This window comes from Malurus melanocephalus, unplaced genomic scaffold (genome assembly GCF_030028575.1).
Source record: "Malurus melanocephalus ecotype Western Australia unplaced genomic scaffold, MMel_1.1 scaffold_625, whole genome shotgun sequence".
Taxonomy (NCBI): domain Eukaryota; kingdom Metazoa; phylum Chordata; class Aves; order Passeriformes; family Maluridae; genus Malurus; species Malurus melanocephalus.
The window spans coordinates 158,666-178,419 of NW_026623857.1; the positions used below are offsets into that span (position 1 = coordinate 158,666).

The 19,754-nt window shown below is 44.2% G+C and overlaps 2 protein-coding genes across 5 annotated transcripts in view; one reads left to right on the forward strand and one right to left on the reverse strand.

Moving 5' to 3' along the window:
* Nucleotides 1-3,696, forward strand: part of RAI2 (retinoic acid induced 2) — a 45,449-nt gene extending 41,753 nt beyond the window's left edge. Inside the window, exon 2 of the mRNA XM_057383342.1 lies at nucleotides 1,714-3,696. Coding sequence (XP_057239325.1) covers nucleotides 1,830-3,515 — 1,686 coding nt within the window. The 5' untranslated portion in view covers nucleotides 1,714-1,829 and the 3' untranslated portion in view covers nucleotides 3,516-3,696. The remainder of the gene's footprint in view (nucleotides 1-1,713) is intronic.
* Nucleotides 3,697-13,574: 9,878 nt separating this feature from the next.
* The window catches only part of SCML2 (Scm polycomb group protein like 2), a 75,616-nt gene continuing 69,436 nt past the window's right edge, over nucleotides 13,575-19,754 (reverse strand). For 3 of the 4 annotated variants that reach the window (XM_057383340.1, XM_057383338.1, XM_057383341.1), the window contains 3 exons: nucleotides 18,530-18,802; nucleotides 17,702-17,865; nucleotides 13,575-16,268 (listed from right to left, as the gene is read on the reverse strand). In XM_057383340.1, the coding sequence (XP_057239323.1) occupies nucleotides 16,143-16,268; nucleotides 17,702-17,865; nucleotides 18,530-18,802 (563 nt within the window). In that variant the 3' untranslated portion in view covers nucleotides 13,575-16,142. The remainder of the gene's footprint in view (nucleotides 16,269-17,701; nucleotides 17,866-18,529; nucleotides 18,803-19,754) is intronic. The other variant, XM_057383339.1, reaches the window with a different exon arrangement.

Below are 19,754 nucleotides of genomic sequence, written 5' to 3' on the forward strand. Positions count from 1 at the left end.
TTTCTGCCTTCCTGTAATTTGTCTCAGCCAGCTCTGGAAAAAAGGAAACAAATAAAAATCCCAACCCTATATTTGTGAATCTTCTGTGTAGAACATTTCACAAAATGGGAAGAATCCAGAATTACTCTCYTTAAGCCAGCAGCAGGAGGGGAAAATAAATGACTCATCTGTTTACTTTTAAAAATCCTTTTAAAGAACTCAAATGTGCCTGATAAATTATTAGTATTTCATCCAACCAGCTTCTGCTGTCAACTCTTGGCATTTCTGTAGGTAGTCCTGTGCTSACGGTAGTATCTCACTGCCAAATCCAAGGCTTTACAGGTCTCAGGAGATATTTAGGAGATTTCCCACTTCTTTGCCTYGGACATTCTTTAAGCCTGTTTGTGGGGTTTTGGTTTTTCCCTTTGTCCTTGGCCTYTTTGCAGGTTTGTTGGTCTTACAAAGGCCTATGCCAGCAAATCATTTCTATAAGCACCAGCACTAAGGCATTCTTTCCATACCCCTAAACACAGACACATCCCCAAGCTGGGATCCTCCACCAGTTTCATTTTCAGAGTGATGCTGCCCTCCCTCCCATCCCAGTGCCCGTGAGCCCGCAGGACATGGGGAGGTGCTTTGGCCTGGGGAGCTGGGCAGGGGTGATGGCACACCATTTGCTCACAGGGAGCAGGATTCAGCCGTGTGCAGGTGAAAAATGCACATTTGGGGTGCGCCAGTGCTTTCCATGGTAACAGAGTGAAACTGGACAAGTTTCCATGGTGATTATTACYACGGCAAAATTCTCTGCACACTTCAGAAGAGGCMTGGGCAGCACCAGGTGAAGAGCCAGGCATCAGCCAAAATCTGCTGGCAGCAGCTCACAGGGCAGAAATTACTTATCCTTCTAAATAAATGGATGTGCAGTGCCGTTGATTTGTTGTGGTTTTGGTTTTTTTTCACAAGGGGAGGCAAGTGTTGATCTTCAAGGGAAGCAGGCTGCATATTTCACACAATCATGAACAGAAACCATCCCTGCCCGTTTTTTAATTGCCATTTGCTTGGTTGAAAGAAACAGTTGTTTTCTATTTTTTTTTTTTTTTTGTTTAAGTCTTTAGTGAATCAGGTGTCTGGTTCACATTACCATCTCTCTCTAGCTCTATGACCGGTGAACACTGGGATTTGGATTGGTTTTGCTTTGCTGTTGCCTGGCCATGCTCCTTTCTGATCCTGCACACATCAGTTTCAGGATGAAAAAAGGCCAAGTATTCAAGGGGAATCAAGTRTTCTTCACCAGTGGTTGAATATTTTTTGGCTGCAATATTTTTAGAAATGTTTGTTTTGGGGTTTCTGTTGAGTGAAACCAATATGCTGTCACTCAGCTCTGATGTGCATTGTCATTATGTGAAGCTTTATTTAAAAATGCAGAATGGGCATCCTGAGTCCTTCTTTCAGGCTGTGTACTGAGAGGGTTTTTTGGCTGTGGGCAGTCCTTAAGGCTGCTCAAATTATCTGTGTTTATGGCTAAATATAAGTTCTTCAAAACTCTTTGTACAACACTTTGGGCTGTATGTATTTTGAGCATCTCTGTGTATACACTGTATTGTGGAGCCGTTAGCTTGAAGTGTGGAAACGTTTAATGGCTTTTCTTTGGTGATGGGTTCTTTAAAGGCAGTTGCAAATATTATTTTAGGAAAGAGATTTATATGGTGCCTAAGATATGTTTGTGGTTTGCAGGCCAAATTATGTGGGTGCTGATGCTCGTGGCAGCGTGGAGCGGCCGTGGGTCCCAGTGACAGCGATGTAGAGGTGCTGCTGGCGGAGCCCAAGGAGCSCTGGAAGAGCTGTGCGACATGGAAGAGCTGTACAAGGATGCCCCAAACCTGCCCATGGATGTCACCAACTCGCCCTCGGCGATGGCCAACAACAAGCTGGAAAATGGGGTGGCCCAGCTGATCACGGCAGAGGCCTGGAACATCAACTCGGCCGACCTGATGAAAAAAGCSCTTTCGCCACTGGTGACGGTCCCCGCGCCCTCCATGCTGACGCCACCGGCCGAGTCGCAGAGCGGGGTGGCGCTGAAGGTGGCGGCCACCGTTCTGCAGCCCATCTGCCTGGGGGACAGCCCGGTGGTGCTGCCCATCCACCTGCAGCTGGCCGGCAGCGCTGCCCCGCAGGTGGCGGCCACCAACAGTGCCACCACCCCCTATGTGATGACCACGCAGGGCCCGGTGCCGCTGCCCGTGCTCCTGGAGCAGCAYGTCTTCCAGCACCTCAACTCGCCGCTGGTGCTGCCCCCGGGCACCGCCTGCCCCGCCAGCGCCCTGCACGCCGGGCTGTTCCCCGGCACCGCCGCCCCGGCCGGGCAGCCGCAGCTCCTGGACCCCGCCAAGCCCTCGGGCCCAGCGCAGGAGCCCGTCCTGCCCCCGGTGTTTCCGAGCCCGGGCTTCGCCGCCGTCCTTCAGGACCTGTTCCCGTCSCAGGGCGCGCTGGGCTCGGCCCCGTGCCCGCCACCCCCGGAATACGCCACCGTCCCTCCGCAGCCCTTCAGCTCGCCGCTGTCCCCGCTGGTGCCCCCGGCCACGCTGCTGGTGCCCTACCCGGTGATCGTGCCGCTGCCCGTGCCCATCCCCATCCCCATCCCCGTSCCCATCCCCGTCCCGCACGGCGCCGAGCCCAAGGCGGCCCCTGACCCGCCCAAGCCCACGCTCTTCACCCCGCAGCCCTGCAAGGGCACCCAGACACCGCTGGACAAGGAGGAGACCAAGCCCCTGGAGCTGCTGCAGGCGCGGCAGTTCCCGCAGCTCAGCCGCCACACCGTGATCAAGATGGGCGGGGAGAAYGAGGCCCTGGACCTGTCCATGAAGGGACCGCCCGCCCCTCGGGCCAGCGAGGCGGCTCCTCCGGCTGAGGAGGGGGCTCTGGACTTGTCCCTGGGCTGCTGCCGCAAGCCGGGGATGGTGCACGGAGAGGCGGCCGGGTCTGGTCCCACCATTGCCGGCGAGAGCGGTGCTCACCCTCACCCCGGGCCGGACAAGCTCCCCGGGCCGGACAAGCTCCCCGCGCCGGACAAGCTCCCCGGGCCGGACAAGCTCCCCGCGCCGGCCGCTCCTTTCTGCAGAGCCCCGGAGGCGGCGGGCACGGCCGAGCTGCTGCGGCAGCCGCACAAGTGGCTGCTGGAACCGGGCCGGGCCGGCTGCGAGCCCAAAGCCGCCAACAACATCGAGATCGTCAGCACCTCGCAGACCGCCAAAGTCATCGTSTCCGTCAAGGATGCCGTGCCCACCATCTTCTGCGGCAAGATCAAGGGCCTGTCGGGGGTCTCCACCAAAAACTTTTCCTTCAAAAGGGACCTGCCCCAGGACTCGGTGCTGCAGTGCTACGATGTGAAGAGCCCGCCCGAGCCCCGGGACAGCGCCGAGACCCTCAGGAAACCCGTCAAAAACAGGAGCGTAAAGCTAAAGAAAATGAACTCGCCGGAGATACATATTCTTCCAATCAAGAAGCAACGGCTGGCTGCCTTTTTTCCAAGAAAGTAAATTATGGGTTTTTAGAATTTTAAGATTATTATGAGAAGAAGAAAAAATAATAAAAAAGATGCACTTGGTTTTAAACTCATTTAAAACTTTAAACTATCTTTGTAAGTTATTTTTGGGGGAAGAGGGAGAGGATCAGATGTAGAGTCCCTATAAGCTGGGTTGGTTTGGTTTTTTTTTGGTTTTTTTTGGGTTTTTTTTTCGTTATCAAATTTTGACTTTTCATGGGAAACTGAATAAAAAGCAACCTATTTTTCAAGCAGATTGCACATTTTGCAGCTTTAATGGAGTAATGGATGAGTCAGAGGGGTAAGAGCTATTTTCACTGCCATAAAGTGCTTTGATGATGTAACTCTTCRTAACAGTCGGAATGGAAATTTCAAAATAAATGTTTGTACGTGCTAATTGGTTGCGGCATTCTTTTCTCATTTCCGAATTTTTTCAGTCTACAGAGAAGGTCATGCAAAAAATCTGTWAACCTAAAGCGCCGCAACTGACTTGTGATGGACCTAAAATGTTTAAGAAAAATAGCAGGCTAAGAAACACTAACTTTTCCCGCAGCACAGTGGAAGAGAATGTGCCAGCAGCTGCTGCTGAGGCACCAAAGGAGCTGCGGGAGGAGTGAGAGCTCAGCTAAGGTGGAACCATCTCAGATAATGTTATCCATCATCTAAAAGAGAAAACCCTACAAGGCAGGGGAGTTCCATTGCCGGGGGCAGGAGGGGAGGAAGAATCACGTAAGTTTTCCCAGCCTGACTACAGCTGAATGGGAAAGTTGTTCATTGTTAGTTTTCTAAGTCTCTTTGATGGCTGAAATCAATGCGTATAAAAGAGCAGAGCTGTGTAACTTYTGTCACTCAGCAGTGTACAAATCACCCACATGAATGGAGAAATGTGAATGTACAATKAAAATAAAAGTTCTGCTAGGTTATGGTTTTGCACTTGTCTATGGAAATGAGCTGGAGGTGCACCATTGTCTGTTGGCTGCAAAGTTCACCGAGGAAAAACAGATCCTGACAGAAGGAGAAATGTGAGAGGAGGAGGGCAATTTTTGGTGGGCACTGCCTTTTTTGTGGCTATAACTGTAGAAAACTTGTGTTGCAATTTCAAATTACACGTTCCTGGTAGTGCACAAGGACTGTCTTAAGTAAAAAAAGCCATTGTAAAGCCATCAGCCAGATGCCATCACATGCTAACTGTGCCTGCCTGKGCCAAGCTGCAGCCAGCCTACTTCCAGGACTCCTCTTGGACAGCTTTGGGAAKGTTTTTGCAGTTGTTCATACAATGAGAAGATGCTCAAAGGAGCAGCTTCAGCATCTCAAGTCTAATGACACCCATAGGCATCAGTAGCACACCAAAATGTGAAAGTTTTGGTAACAGCAGACACCACCTCACGATTGGAAAATGAATCTGCACTAGGAGGTTAGGGAAGGGCATGTTGTTTCTCTTTTACTCAGCTGAAGGATCACTGCCTTCTTTCTTAATACAAAAAATGGAAGACTTTCACATAAACATAGCATCGGTTCTGTCAAACTCTTGCTTTTTAAGTATTTTTAAAGCCTTTTATTTTTCCCTGGGGTGGCAGAACTGACAGTGTTCCTAAAAGTGTAATGTGTTGATGGATTCATTAATGTTTAGTCATCTGACTGTATTTTTTAAAAATATCTTTTTTCTTAATTGAAAATACTCTGCTGCTTTGTTTTTCTCYTTCCAAGAAACTGCTGATGAAAAATGTCATTGCAGTGCAGAGGCTTTCAGAGGATTTCAGTGTCCCTTGGGATGGCCATCCCAGTTGTCACTGCCCCCTCTATTTCAGCCTGCCCATTCTAGAGTGTCAACCTTCTGAAAATGTGCATTTTCCCCAGGGCTATACTACAGTATACTAGGTCACAGCATTAGCTGTTGTCATTTTTACTTTGCAGTTGACAGAAGCAAGTTCAAGAAGTTTTGGGTTTTTTTTTTTTAAAAAAGGTGTTTCACAGTGGTGCTTGCATCTGCTGCAGCAACTGGCCCAGTTCTTCCCATCCCGGTGTGAGCCATTCCCCACAGCAGCTGGAGGGGCATCCAGTGCTGCTGGGCACAGGGGACAGGCAGAGCTGTGCCCATCGGTGTCACTGTCACACTGTCACTGTCACACTGTCACTGTCACACTGTCACTGTCACACTGCCACTGTCACACTGTCACTGCCTGCAGGTGCTCAGCTTTTCTCTCCTTCCTTTCACAGGTGTTTACTGGAGGGTCCCTCCCAGCCAACTCTGCACGCAGGGTCTGCTTTAACTGAATTCAGGCCACAGCTCCAGAAACCCTGACAACAAATKAGGCTAAATCAACTTTATGACATTATAAACCCCCACAACCACTGTCAAAACACCCAGGACAACAAATGGAGTTTAAAGCCACCTGGTACTGGTAGTAACAGCAAGGCAGAGCAGCAGCATGTGGCTGSTTCTTGCCCCAGTCCCTTGGCAGAGGAGCTGCAAGCTCTGTGCAGAGCTGAGGAGAACCAGAACAGGCTGCAATGATCCTAACATCCCTCTGTGCCACACCCGGACRGGGCCGTTTCCAGAATCTCCCTGGCACTGCAGGCTGCCACCAGCATCCCCGAGCCTGTGCCCGTGTGCTGGAGCCACTCCTGTACAAACAGATAAACAGAGCAGACCGGCATCATTCCCTCCTGGCTAAGCCTGGCTAAGCCTGGCTTTGCCATTGCCTAACCCACAGGGGCAGGGGGATGTTCTCAACAGCTTCTTCCCAGGAAGGCTTAGGGCAGCTCCCATCCCTTACCCCACACAGCAGCACCTCTGCTGCTCCCAGCTCTGGTGGAAATGATGCTGAGCAGGGACCATTTGCCTCCCACCATCCCTGGTGTGTGCAGCCCAAATCCTACATCCCATCAGCACGGGGGAGAAGCAGCCATAGAACAGRGTACTTCATTACACCAAGATTGAGCACTTTCACCTCCTCCTCCTCCTCGCCTCTAGCAGCAATTACGGGTTTTGTATATTGGGCCATTAATTTTCTACAGGGCTACATTTTAACTGCTTCTGAAACTTCTGTATGAGGAGAAGGACGCAAAACTGCACTCGTGATATATGGAGCTTCCATTTCTGGTGGCTGYTAATGGAGACATTAATACTTCTACTGAAGTTGAGAGGAAAGTCATTAAGCTGTAATGGTAGGAGGAAGACATTTTACAATGATGGGTATGTGCAAGGGGGAGAGAGAGGSGAGTGGGAGAGAGGAGCCAGGCCTTCAAGGGCACCCCTTGTTGGCTCCAGGCTTCGTGTGACGTGGAATTTGGGTGTGGGCACTGACTGGGGGTGAGTGAGAGGGTAGAGGGTTGTAGAGGTGTGTTACCTTCCTCTCTGCTCTCTCCCCCCGTCAGGCAGGGACTCTGCAGGAATCCAGAAAGGCAGAAGGGCTGCAGATGTCAGATGAAGGCCATGGGACAGGGCAGTCTCCCTGCTCAGATGCCCCAGCTTTCCTACACAGGACAGCCCTTCCCCCATGCTGCCCAAGGCACAGCTCCAGGGCTGCAAAGCTTGGGCTTCAGCACATGGACTYAGCTGTTAGCAAAATAAATTAATCCACAACAAGAATGAGCAGCTTCTCAGCYGGGGAACTCACCTAGACTGGGCAGTTTCTATGTTGGAAGAACACCAAGCAGTCAGGTAAGGCACAGACAACTRTGAGTGCAAGGAAAAGGTGGAGAATAGGGAGAGGAAAGCAGGCAATGGAAAATGAGACAAGAGCCAGGCCTGTTAGCACTGCAGCTTATGGAAGTTAGCAAGCAGCCAGCCAGAGAATGAAAGGGAGAAGCAAACAGCCCTTGGCCATGAGCTCATCAGAGACAGAAAACAGAAAGATGTCAAAGACAAGGCTCAGGCCATGCAGGGAGAGCGAGGAAAAAGGCAAGCACTGAGCCCAGGGAGGGTAATGCTTTCTGGGGATGAAGGCAGCTGAGAAGTGAGGGCTGTGGAAACCGTGCACCAAACCACCCATGAGAGCACACAAGGCAGTGCAATGTTCCTGCCCTGCTCCTGCCCTGACAGCAGAACAGTCCAAATGGCAGCAAAACCATCCCAGCGGGAAGSAAAGGGAAGCAGAAGAGCACTGAAGGTAGCTGGTGTTGCCTCTCCCAGGCCTGAAGTACCCTAAGCCTAAGCCTAACCCTAAGCCTGACCTAGGCTCTCCTACCACCCATGCTCCCATTGGCTGTAAAACTGATACACCACCACGTCTCATGATCAGTGCTCACTTTTTTAACCACTTCTACCCATTTTCTGCTCAGGCCTCCCAGAGCAGTGSGATGATTGCACCATTTTGCTTTTCCCTGTAGAGGTTTGACCCATAGGGGCTAAAGGATCAGCTTCACACACTTACACATGGATGGTTTCAGGGGAAATCAYCTGGCACAGAAGCAGCCACTGAGCATGGAAAGGAGCAAATCAGAGAARTCTGTGCCCCTTACACAGAGGCAGCTTGGGACCATGATCCGACAACAATAAGTGACTCATTAACAGTTCTCATGAAGARTATTAGACAATGAAAAGAGCATAAAACAACATTGCATAATTTCCTGGTGCCAGATGTTTTAGTTTCTTTTTGTGCTCAAGTTTATAAAARYATGTTGMAGGGCTCAGTCAAGGACCGTGTTTTCCTCTGGGGTCTGTTCCTGCCTTCCCAAAGGCAGACAGCCTGACACAGTGACATTAATGATGTTCATTTGTACAATTTGCTTTTTTCACTCACCTTTCACTTTTTTTCCCAATGCTTCCTCCTTCTCTTATTTAAAGTTGCATTTCTCTCAGACTATATACTCTTAATGCTGAAGTTTTCAAKTCAGAGTACTCTGGGGCAGTCCTACACACACAAGCAAATCCCCTCATTTTTGTGTGGAAAATGTATTTGCCACACTTGTTAAAATCGTGGTATTACAATCCTGTTAGGAAAATCTGTTCTGTTGTTGAACTATCTGAAAATATTTCCTCATGTTTGGGTAGAAATATTACTAATCGCTAAAATATTTAGCACTGCTTTGTGCCCATATACCCCAAGCTTTCTTAGAATAATACCACAATACCAGAGTACTGAAATGATTAGGATGCTTCCAAACTAAGATATGAAAATTAAAAGAGCAAACAGCAGGGTACAAATCAAATATCTGGAAGGAATGAAGGGCTATTTTCTAGGTAGAACATATTTTTTCACTGTTTAGAAGTGTTTCCAGTGAAACACTGCATCCCTGCAGCAGCCTGCGTTCCCCCTTGCTCCTGGGATTACTAATGTTCCTCAGCCCACAGCTGTTTCAAAACGGTCACATTTTTTGCATTGTTTCAATATCACCCTTCCCACCACATCCTCATCAAGAGAGTTCCCATCTTGCTTTGCTTAGGAACAAAGATAGGCACAGTTTTGTCCTAGACTGGCATCTCACAGACCAAGGGCACGCCCCTGGAMAGTGAACAAGAGTTCATTCTTTCTGGAGTTTATGTACCCAAAGAAAATCCCTAAAAGTACCATCAAATAGCATGGAAAAACTACTAATTTCTGATTAGTCTGAGGTTTCTGATTCACAAGCAATTTCTTGCTTACTGAGGAAAAGAAACCCAAACCCAACCTAACTGCATTCAAAGTCATAAAGGCAACAAGTTGATTTTTTTTTTAAACATTTCAAAATAAGTACTTCTTTGCAATCTTGGTCCAGAGAGCACAGTCCAGCATACGAGACCATGTGCCCATCCTTCCAGGACCCTGCACAGATCAGCCACGATGGTCAAAGCCACCAGACTCAGCCTTAAAGCCGATGGTGCAAATGCCACACTCACCAAAACCAGCTGTATTTGAGTGCACGGGGTCAGAGTGGGTTAAAACACACCTACAGAATATGTAATTCTTGTCTGCTTTTTCCCCCAGCATTCTGTGCAACAGCAAAGATCTAAGAAAGCAGAAATACTCTGCTTGGCTAGATATTCTAAACAATTGGACTTTAAAGCCAGACCTCTTGTGTGCTGGAACACRGGCCTGGGCCAGCACTGCTCCATGTGCACCTGAACCTTTGCTTCTCAAAGCCAACTCACACTGCAGTGAAGGGCTCAGCTGAGAGAGCTGTTCCAGCTTCCTTGCACCAAACAGCAGTTCAGGTGGGGAATATGTGCTGGAGGTGAAATGGATACTGAGACTCCCCTGACACAAACTGGCTGATAACACCAACAGAGTCAAGAAAGCTGGTTATCTCCCTGTACAGCAGATGTTGGTATCTGGTCAAATCACTCATACCCTCTGCTCCCACGGACTAAAATGAGAGTCTACACAATTGTGATGCCAATACATGAAGTTGTATCACGTCAAACCCAAGCCTGTATTCCCAGGTTTTGTCTCCTCRACTGGTCTGGCTTTAAAAGAAATCATACCAAGAGGGAGTTGTTAGCAGCAGCKAAAAAACAATTTAAAGACAGAGAACAGATGTCCCAAAAATTAGGTTGGGAAATACAAGTACTCAGCCCTTGTATTCAGAAAAAATCATGTCAAGACAAAAGACTTCACATCCCTGACATGGTTCAAAATGTTTATTCCTAATGCTCCCCTTTAAAATGCCAGCTCAACACAAACAAAGACACGAGTCATCTGTGAATCTGAAGTAGTTTAACTTGATACATCCACCTRGTTTTCTCCTTCCTGATTTTCCATTACTTCATTCTTCATATGTTTTCCTTCCCGTGTTTATTGCATGCAAGCCCTATCACTCATCCCAGCCTTGCATTTCTRTTTTCTTTCAAAACATTTAAACTTTCCCCAACCTGTTCATTTCCTGTAGCTAAACACCACCCAGGCAACTGCAATTAATATATTATGGTGAATGCAAAGATGTACAAAAGTAATATGCTCCCTTTGGCTGAGCTGGCCTCTTGAAAATAAATGAACAGCTGATAACAGTCAGTTAAAAAAAAAACCAACCAAAACTAACATAAAACCTCCAGCACAAACCAGGAAAAAAAACCCAAACTAAAATCAACCAGCCAAATCCTCAATCACCCACTGAACCTAATATGAAATTATGTTCCAATACATTAAAATTACCTATCTAGCAGCTCACYCCCAACGCACAAGTGTAAGCCAAGGGTAGACTAAAACTGAGCATTTATTTATTAATTTCTCCCTTCCTGCTATTTTGCTCATGTGAGCATAGGGAATTAAAAAAAACAAAAAAAACCCAACTTTGTAGACCACACCTTGAGTAGCATTGTGCAGGTGAGAGGCATCTGTGTCTCACAGAGTACCATGTGCATGCCCAGGCAAGGGCTGCAGTCAGCAGCAATAGCTGTACACAATCACAGATAAAGGAAAAACGTGCAAAGTCCTCTCTTTTTTCATAACATGCAAGAGAAAGAAGCACATGGAAAGATCCTTCCCTCAAAATGTTCTTCAATAAGAGAAAGACMCGTTCTGCAGCACTTGTTTGGAGAGATGGAAGCTGAGATGGAGGGGTTCAGACCTGTTTGAAAATCTTACTCTTGGAAATCTAGACAGCAGTAGCACAACTGCTGGGGAAACAGAGTGCCTTCATAACTACTGAAAAAAAAACAACCAGATATGCAAAAGGAAAAAAAATAGTCCAATCATGACCTCTTGCATTTGAACAGCAGACTTTCTAAGGTGCCACCTATCCATGAAGATTTTTCCCACTGCCTTGCCCATTCCTCAGGTCCATCACCTGGAAGGGCAGAKGAGTCTTTGTTTTTCCAGTTCTGCACCTCAGAGCTGGGACAGCCAGTGCAGGGTAACAGCAATTGTCATGGTGGTTTGGTGGCAGATTCATTTTCTTCCAGCTGTCACAAATGCCCAGGAACCATTGGCAGCTTCAAGCTGTGCATCTGTTCACGTTTGTCTGTTCAGACATTGGATGCAATCCCCCCTTCCCCTGGTGCTGGCATCTGTTTGCTTCTGCTGCTTGTCCTGAAAGGGCTTTGGTTTCGGATGCTGAAAAGTGAATCTCTGTGGATGAAAATGGCTTCTTGTGTTTCAGGAAGAAAGGAAGCAGAGGTGTGCAGCCTYTGCTATCAGTGCTGAACAGTTCCCTTGCAGATAACGAACGCTGCAGTAAAACTCGCAGTGTCCATAAACTGTGGGGAGAAGCTGCTTGTGCACCACTCCTCAGCATGGACAGCAGGACTGGGAGATTCTGCAGCTGACAGAAGCTCATTCTGATTCAAATGGGACAAATTACAGCTRATCAAAATGATCTGCTGGGGCAGAGAGGGATGATTATGTAAGTAAGGAATTTAAAAGCCCACTGGATCWCTGCAATGGCATATTTTAAGTACACATAGGACTCCTGTCATCTACCACAGCCATAATAATGAGGATTTATTTAGAAAAAAACATCAGAGAACAAAATACTTTTCTATTAAATAACCCCCAACCCTATCTCTGCAGTTTTCACATAAAGAAATTTAAAAATATATATAATGTTATATATAGATACAGCTGCAGACTCACAACGAGTTTACAACAGACTGTTCAGATTTTACCAAGTCTCAAAAWGGCTCTGCATGACCTTTGAAATAACAGGAGCACTGACAGGAGGGGAACACAATCCCAGGATTATGGGCTAGTTAGTAAGCTTTACAGAGAGAAAGATTATAATCAAGGCTTGAAAAAAAAGCAGCAATCATTTCACCACTAAAATGGACATGGAATCAGCTCCTGTCTCCCTGCATCACTCTTAGGCAGTTCCAAATGAGCACTTTTTACTCACTCCCACAGTTTTACATGTAAYAAAAATAGAGAGGAGGAATAGATGACCTTTGAAATTGATCTCAAGGAGGTGTCTTTTTTTTTTCTTTTTTCCTCTTCAAACCAAGCCAGTGCAACTCTACACAGCTTCAACTGGGCAGAAAGAGCGACAGAAAGATGAAGATGCTCATTACTTACAAGAGGTTCACACCTCTTCATTCACATTTTCCTCTATTATGTAAATAGCTGGCCAATCAAAGTACTGCCATTACCCCCTTTATTAAGTGTTTCTCTCCCTGATCCTGCAGTAAAATAGACAACACTCTATAGATGACAAAAGGAAAACCAGGGAAAACATGGTTGGTTAATGAGATGGGGACCTGCATTACACAGAACATGGAAAAGGCTGAATAGAAGCTTTGCCTCAGTGTACCCATATTTCAATTCTCTGAATTTCAACTTCTGTTAAAGGAAAGACAAGCACAAAGAAACACAAAACTTCTATCTGATCAGGCTAAAAGTTCAAGATTTTAGTAATCCCTACCCAGGGCTTAATTTTCCCCCTATAGAAATACTCGAGATTCTCAAATTTAGAATTTTTGTGTATCATGTTCAAGGATTACATAATCACATTCACAGACTCACACAAAACTGTCGGAGCTATAGAAAAGGTTAACATTGCTTTTTGCAAATTGTATCCCTGACTGCTGAGGAAGAAGAGTTTCTATAAATACAATGATAATCATTTGAACATTTTTGCACCCGAAATAAAAAACGGTGTCTTTATCCAAAGCAGCAAAAAGGGGATGATGCTCCATCCTTCAAGCCAGTATTTAGAACATGGAGTTGCTGTTTTCCCTGTCATTCCCACATGTGTGGAAAAGCCCTACAGTGTGTGTACAGCCTTTTTCAATTCCACTATTGCACAGGTGTTTCCCAAGAAGAGCTGTTAGAGCTGCTACCCCTCCCAGGCAGCAGTGTTTTCATTTCCAGTACTCCTRTGATGCACTGAGGAGTTACTGCACACTCGTCCAGGATGACCAAAAGTTACAGAACCAGGTAAGCAGATAAATCCACATTGATAGAAAAGCAACTTGGAGAAACAAAGAGACTAAATCATGTTGTCTTCTACACCAAATAAACAGCAAGATACTCACTCTGCCTCTGGACTATTGTCACTTCCAGTCTGCACCACGTGCCTGTGACATTGGGAGTTGCTGTTAACACAATCCAAGCTCCTTCTCAGGCACAGACTGATCMCTGCCAACAGCCACTGCAACAAGAGACTTCTGAATCACAGAAATTAGAAAGCTTCAAGTGTACAAAGTTCAAACTTACTGCCATTAACTGCTTTGATTTAAAAAACTTTGTGTCTTTCTCTGAACAAAGGACAAACAGTTTTCATCAGTCTCTTCCCCTCAGTGGTTATATCAGAATTCTCTAAGTTCTGAGTTGCAAAATGAATATCCAAAACTAAACAGTTGAGTAACCAGGTAAGTTCTTATTTTGAAAGCACAGAACAACACAAGTTCAACATTAATTGCTTCAGATGAACAATGGTGGAATGATCTTACCCTTTTCATTAAAACCTCCTTAGATCAGATGTTTCCATGGCTTTCAAGAACTGCCACATTGCCCACACAGAGCACATCCACACAGCATCAAACAGAACCAACAGTTACAACAGTGAACAAACTATTTTATTTTTCTTGCTAGATAAGAACATCCCATTGAAAATAAAGAATAAAAAATATAATCTGGTGTAACACTGAATGCTTCAATCTCACACTACAGCACACAGAGTTCTGGTATCAGAATCAACATCACAGTTATCTTTGTGCACATGGGTGCACAGRAAGGCTTCAACAAATATTTATACCCATTATAGTGCCATGTACAAAAATSTCATTCCATAAAGGCCAAACAGAAAATTTAAACATCTTTGTTTTTCTTAWGCCAAGGGCAATGCAAAAAATGAAAACTGTTTTCCGTCATTACTTCCACCTAAATTGTACAACATCTTTTTATACTGCAGAACCCAAATTCAGCATAATAAACCACAGATGAAGTAGCATACAACTTTATAAATGTATAAACAATATACTGAGCATGTGGGCATGATGCTTTCCTCAATATATGATTTTTGGTGTAACCATATTAAAGTTAAGTCAGTATTCTTCTAACACAAAGAGAAAATATTCTGTTTCTTCAATCAATGTTCTGACCTTCTCTCACTATCCAGAGCATGCCTATATTATTCATCTAAGCATACATGCACCACAAAAGATATGCAAAACAAATCGATACAGATAAACTTCAGTGTCAAATGTCTAATGATGTAATAACAAAAACAATTCTCAGAGCCCAAATGACTTGAATTGAAATTGCATTGCAGTCACTTAAATTAACAAAATACTTGGACTTGTGAGTCACTAAATTCACTGTTTTGCAGCAGTTGCTCTGCTGAAATCTGATAAGAATCAGACTGTGGGTAAAGAAAGGCATTTTCAAAAAAAAGGAATTTGTAAAAAATACATTTATACTATATGCTTTCATATAAAAAGGCATTAAGAAATATAATAAATCCTATAATTTTAGGACTACACCTTCCCTAACAAACAKTTTTTATCACTTGACTATTACATACAGTACATTCAATTTCCTAAACAGAAAGTATTTTTTTTGTCCCTGATGAATTTTACAACTGGCAGTGAAAACAAACTGTTTTATTATCACCACTCATTTTTGCAGCTTATAYAAACAGCACCAATTTTACCCAAAAAAGGTTTATCAGTTACATAGTAGCACTTCCTCACAGGAAATATAAACCCAAAACGTTGGAACCAAATGTGTCTTTCCAAAAATATATCAGAATATATGGCTCAGAGTTAAGGGAKGAATAACCAAGAGTATTGCATAGTACAGGGATCTTGCCTGTGAATAAAGACACCTTTTGATTGTTTGTCACCTTCTGACTCCAACAACAAATTAAACAGGTGCTAATGAAAGTAATACATAACTAAATTTACTGGTAAAAAAACAAGAAATGGTCCAGTTCTCTCTGGCACAGTGCAAAGTACACATTAAAAAAACGGAATGTATATGTACAGTGTGTATGCCTATTTTCATATTTAAATAGTGTGTATTTCCCTGACACATACACGTGTACATATAAAAAGCATGAACACACAAATCCATGCCAAACTTAGAGAAAAGATGGAATGTTTAAAATGTGGATGCATTGTTCCAGTGAAACCAGTCTGTCCCAGAAATGGCTGTTTATACAGCCAATACAACCTTCCATGAAACAGAAATATTTATTGCCTGCCTAAATTGACAATATATGGTACATCTGTCCTCAGAACTTCCCAAAGGACTGATAATCACACTTTATAAAAGCTTCTATTTGTATTAAGCCCTCTCTTCCATAAACCTTCCTCTCTTCTGAAAGACCAGAATATTCACTGCAGAGATGAGATCTTCTATTTTAAGTTTTTCTTGCAATATAAAAGTTTACAGCCACCCCTGTAAAAATTATTAACACCTGATGCTGGTTTAATTTATTCTTTCCCTTTGGGATTCAGCTGTTTTGGTTGTGGATMTGAACACGTTGGCTGAAGCTGTAACAAAGAATGCACTTTTCAGGATTCAGAAATTCAGGATTCAGACCTGTCCACACCCAGCATCACCAACTGTCCTTCCCTGCCAACTTTGTTTGCAAAAATACAAGAGTGTAATACAAACCCCTCCCTCCCTTTATCCTGAACATCTCTGTTATTTCCAGAGCACTTTCACAAASCAAGGTTTCCATCAGCAGGAGTCTGAAATGCAGCGATGTTTGTGAAATGAGAGCTCGGGGTGACCCCAACCCGGCTGCTGGTGCTGCTCACGGGCTAGAACTTGCCTTGTTTAAGTCGTTCAATGTGGTAGCACAACTTCAGGGCAGGYCCCAGCTTCAGTCCCATGTATTTCATTATCATATCACTCCTCAGTAAGAGAAGTGCCTTCCCATCGATYTCCTGCACAAGAAAGAGAAAAAACACAACAGACAACTACTTKAACAAGCTGCACGGTACAACTGGAAAGCACATTAGAGTTGTTTACAGTGCAGTAAAAATATATCCTGCTACATATAAAACAGTAACTTTGTATTTACAGATAACCACTAAAATGTAATTTGTTTCAGTATTTTTAAGTATGATTAAGTATTTGAGATGTTAAATCAAAAAAATTATGGTGAATAAAAGCAATTGACCTAACAGCCCTTAGAATTAGACAGCAACAAGGGGAAAAAAGTGAATGGTCAAAGGAAAAACGAAAAAGAAGCTGCAGAGGAAGGTCTGTGCAGTCAGAGATGAAATGATCCAAGCACTGAGGCCTTGCACTGAACCCTGAAAAGAGCTGTGGGAGGATTTTGGCATGTGCATGCAAATGGTCATGTGGAGGAAGGGGCTAGAGACCATCTAAATATGGGAAATCAGACAGATCTATTTCCATGCTGAACCAGAGAGATTGTCAGGATCAAGACARAGGAAAACTCAGTCAGCTTTCAACTGTCTGACTGAGAAGCTGCTGAAACATGAGAGTCCTAAGCTCCTGGCATCACTTCATACATGGACAGGCACTTAGCTCCATGAAGTACCATAAAGAGAAACACTCTGATTTYTTTAAACATAAACCTGACAAAACARGTGACATTTACTGTRTTATAGAACTAAGAATAMAATAGAAGACAGGGATCTCCATCAGAAGTTATTTTGATTTTTCCTTCCAATGCAGTTTAYACAAAATTTTAACTGTTAGAAGGAGCTGGTGCAGAATATGAATGAAATACTGCTAAAGAGAAAGCCAACCTCTTTTTGGAGGGCCATATATACAATGAAATAAGAAAGCAGTTCTCTACTGAGCAACCTACCATGGAAAATCACAGTGAGAGGGAGCAGGGGAGATCAAACCCAGCCCAAACTGACACAGTTTCTGTCTCTAAAGGCAGCATCTAGTCACACCTATGAAACCCTACGCGTTGTTTTCCCAAACAGAGTAATTCAGTATTCAATTGCTTCTCTGAATTTTAGTATCAATGACCAAGAGTYGAGCTAACAATGGAAAATATCATCTCAGCTTCAGGACACTGTGTCTCCAAAACAGGAGGACCAAATGCCCCCACTGTCCATGAGAATGCCTTTTCTCTAGAGGCACCAGGGATGTTGGACAATTGAACCTGGGCACTTCCAGGCTGGTGTTATTCTATGCACACTGGAAAGCAGTGACTATTTACTTTAGTCTAGCAGGACTGCACAACAGTGAAAATACACTGCAGGAGGATTTCAGCTTCTCTCTAATACATGAGGAGAGTCTACCTCCAGCTCTGATAGACTGATAGATATGAAAGTTTTATTTTAAGAGATGAACATGACACAGTCTATCAGAACAGAATGGATATACATCATACATGTCTCCTGAAGAGTTCTGCATGTGGAGCCAATGCCCGTGGATCAGCTTCTTTCACAAAACGTACAACTTCCTCTATTGACCAAGTGGATGGATCCTTATTTGATATTCTGGAAGGTTCCCTTTTCAGTGCATTCAAATCCGGTCCAGTTGTGGAACTTGCCGCTTTTAATATAAAAATATCACAAAAGGAAGAAGTATCACTGGTTTGTACAGGGATAAAACATTTCATTTCACATAAGACACTTAATATTAACTTATGGCATTTATTATGCATTGTTTGCTACATACTAAAATGAAAAGTTTTTTTTTCCATCTAACAATACTGAATTCTTTCATCTTTAAATATCTTCTRTAACTGCAAATACTTACAGCAGCAYAAACATTAGCACTGTGARATACCTRGAGGGATTAGTTTGATGKGAACGCCTGGGTCCCAAGATGCTATTAACTGGGAATGAGGCAAAGGCAAATTAAACTGTGCAGACAGAGAAAGAGACAGTGGGAAACCCTATCCCTGTATTTCAGCAACATGGTAATATTCGTTAAGATGCTCAGGAAATGAGCAGCATAAGCTATCCCTGTCTGGTCCAGCTTGGGCAGGGTCCAGCACAGCAACAAGAGGAAACTGAGGCAGGACAGACCCTCCCTGGCTTGCATGACACTGTCAGTTCTGCCAGGCTCAAGGTCTGTATTTGCAGTTATATTGGCAAGCCTGACATGTTGGCAACAGCACATTGCACTCCACACGCAAGCTTTCCAATGCAAAATAACTGATTGTGTTAAGAGAAGCAGTTGCAGTTGTGGAAGGCTCTGTACAATGGCATACCTTCAATCCTCCAGTGCAGCCGGCTCCTGCAGTGCCCGCTGCTCCCAGCGGAGCTCAGGGACAGCCTGGGCAGCACCGGGGCTGGGTTGGAGGTGGCAGTTGCCGGCTGATGGGAATTTCTGTAATATGCAGCATTTCCTGAAGTGCGGCACTCCGTGGAACTTCGACAGGTTGGGTTGGACGGATTTACAGAATTAAGTGCAGAATCCATAGAGTCCTCAGAAAATCGGTGCTCTTTGCAAGTGCTGTTTTCCTCTATAGGCAATGTTTCTGCTACACAAAAAGCAAATATCGATACGTTCAAAGTGATGGACATTAGAGCTTTGTTATTTAAGGCCTTGCTATGTTCTCTTGGAGGTTCTGACAGATTGTAATCCTGTTAACAAATCTTCTGTGAGGCAATCACTGAGACTGAATGTTYGTCCCTTTTCCTCACCTACTCATTGGGGTCTTAGTGTATTATAAAACATTATTTTTGTAGCCAAATATTTAATATGTCAAGTTTGAGACAGTTTTCCATWAATCATTTCAGTTGTACTTACTGAATATTATGAGCAGGGAAACTGCAGAGAATTTTTTTTATAAAATTATCTGCTTTAAATATTGATATAACAATAATCTTAGTCAAGAATTCTGATAATTTTTAAGCATACCATAAAAAAGCTAACCGTTAATATTATGCAACCTTTATTTTGCAAGACATTTTTAATATTAATAAAAAACTCATGTTAACTAACAATTGTTTAGAATGTTCTAAACAGCAGAGGGAGTCACTAACTTCATAAACAAAAGAAGTGGACAGTTATGAACTCCAGCAGGTTCAGAAAGAGGTGCCATTATTAAACAGGGAACAGGTGACAGGCAAAGCCACAGAAGGCTGTGAATGCCTGGCATGGCACACTAATGTTACCATGCTGTATCTACACAGTTCTTTGCACAGGGCAGGGTCTCAGCCTAGAAGTGCAGACTCTGGAAAGGTGAAGATACATGCAAATTGCTGAATCCAAGGAGAAAGTAAAAAAAAAAAATATATGAAGTCTCAGGGAGGAATTACAACAATATTCCAGTTCTTATGCCTTTTCAGCTAATTTAGACTCTACAAAAGATAAGCAACATCCAYTCAGAAGACCTGTGAACTTTAAAACCTGTCAATAGTGATTCTAAGCCAGGTGAGTGGAGTTCAGCATGTCCCTTTGCTTCATTTCTGAAAATTCCACTCCCTTTC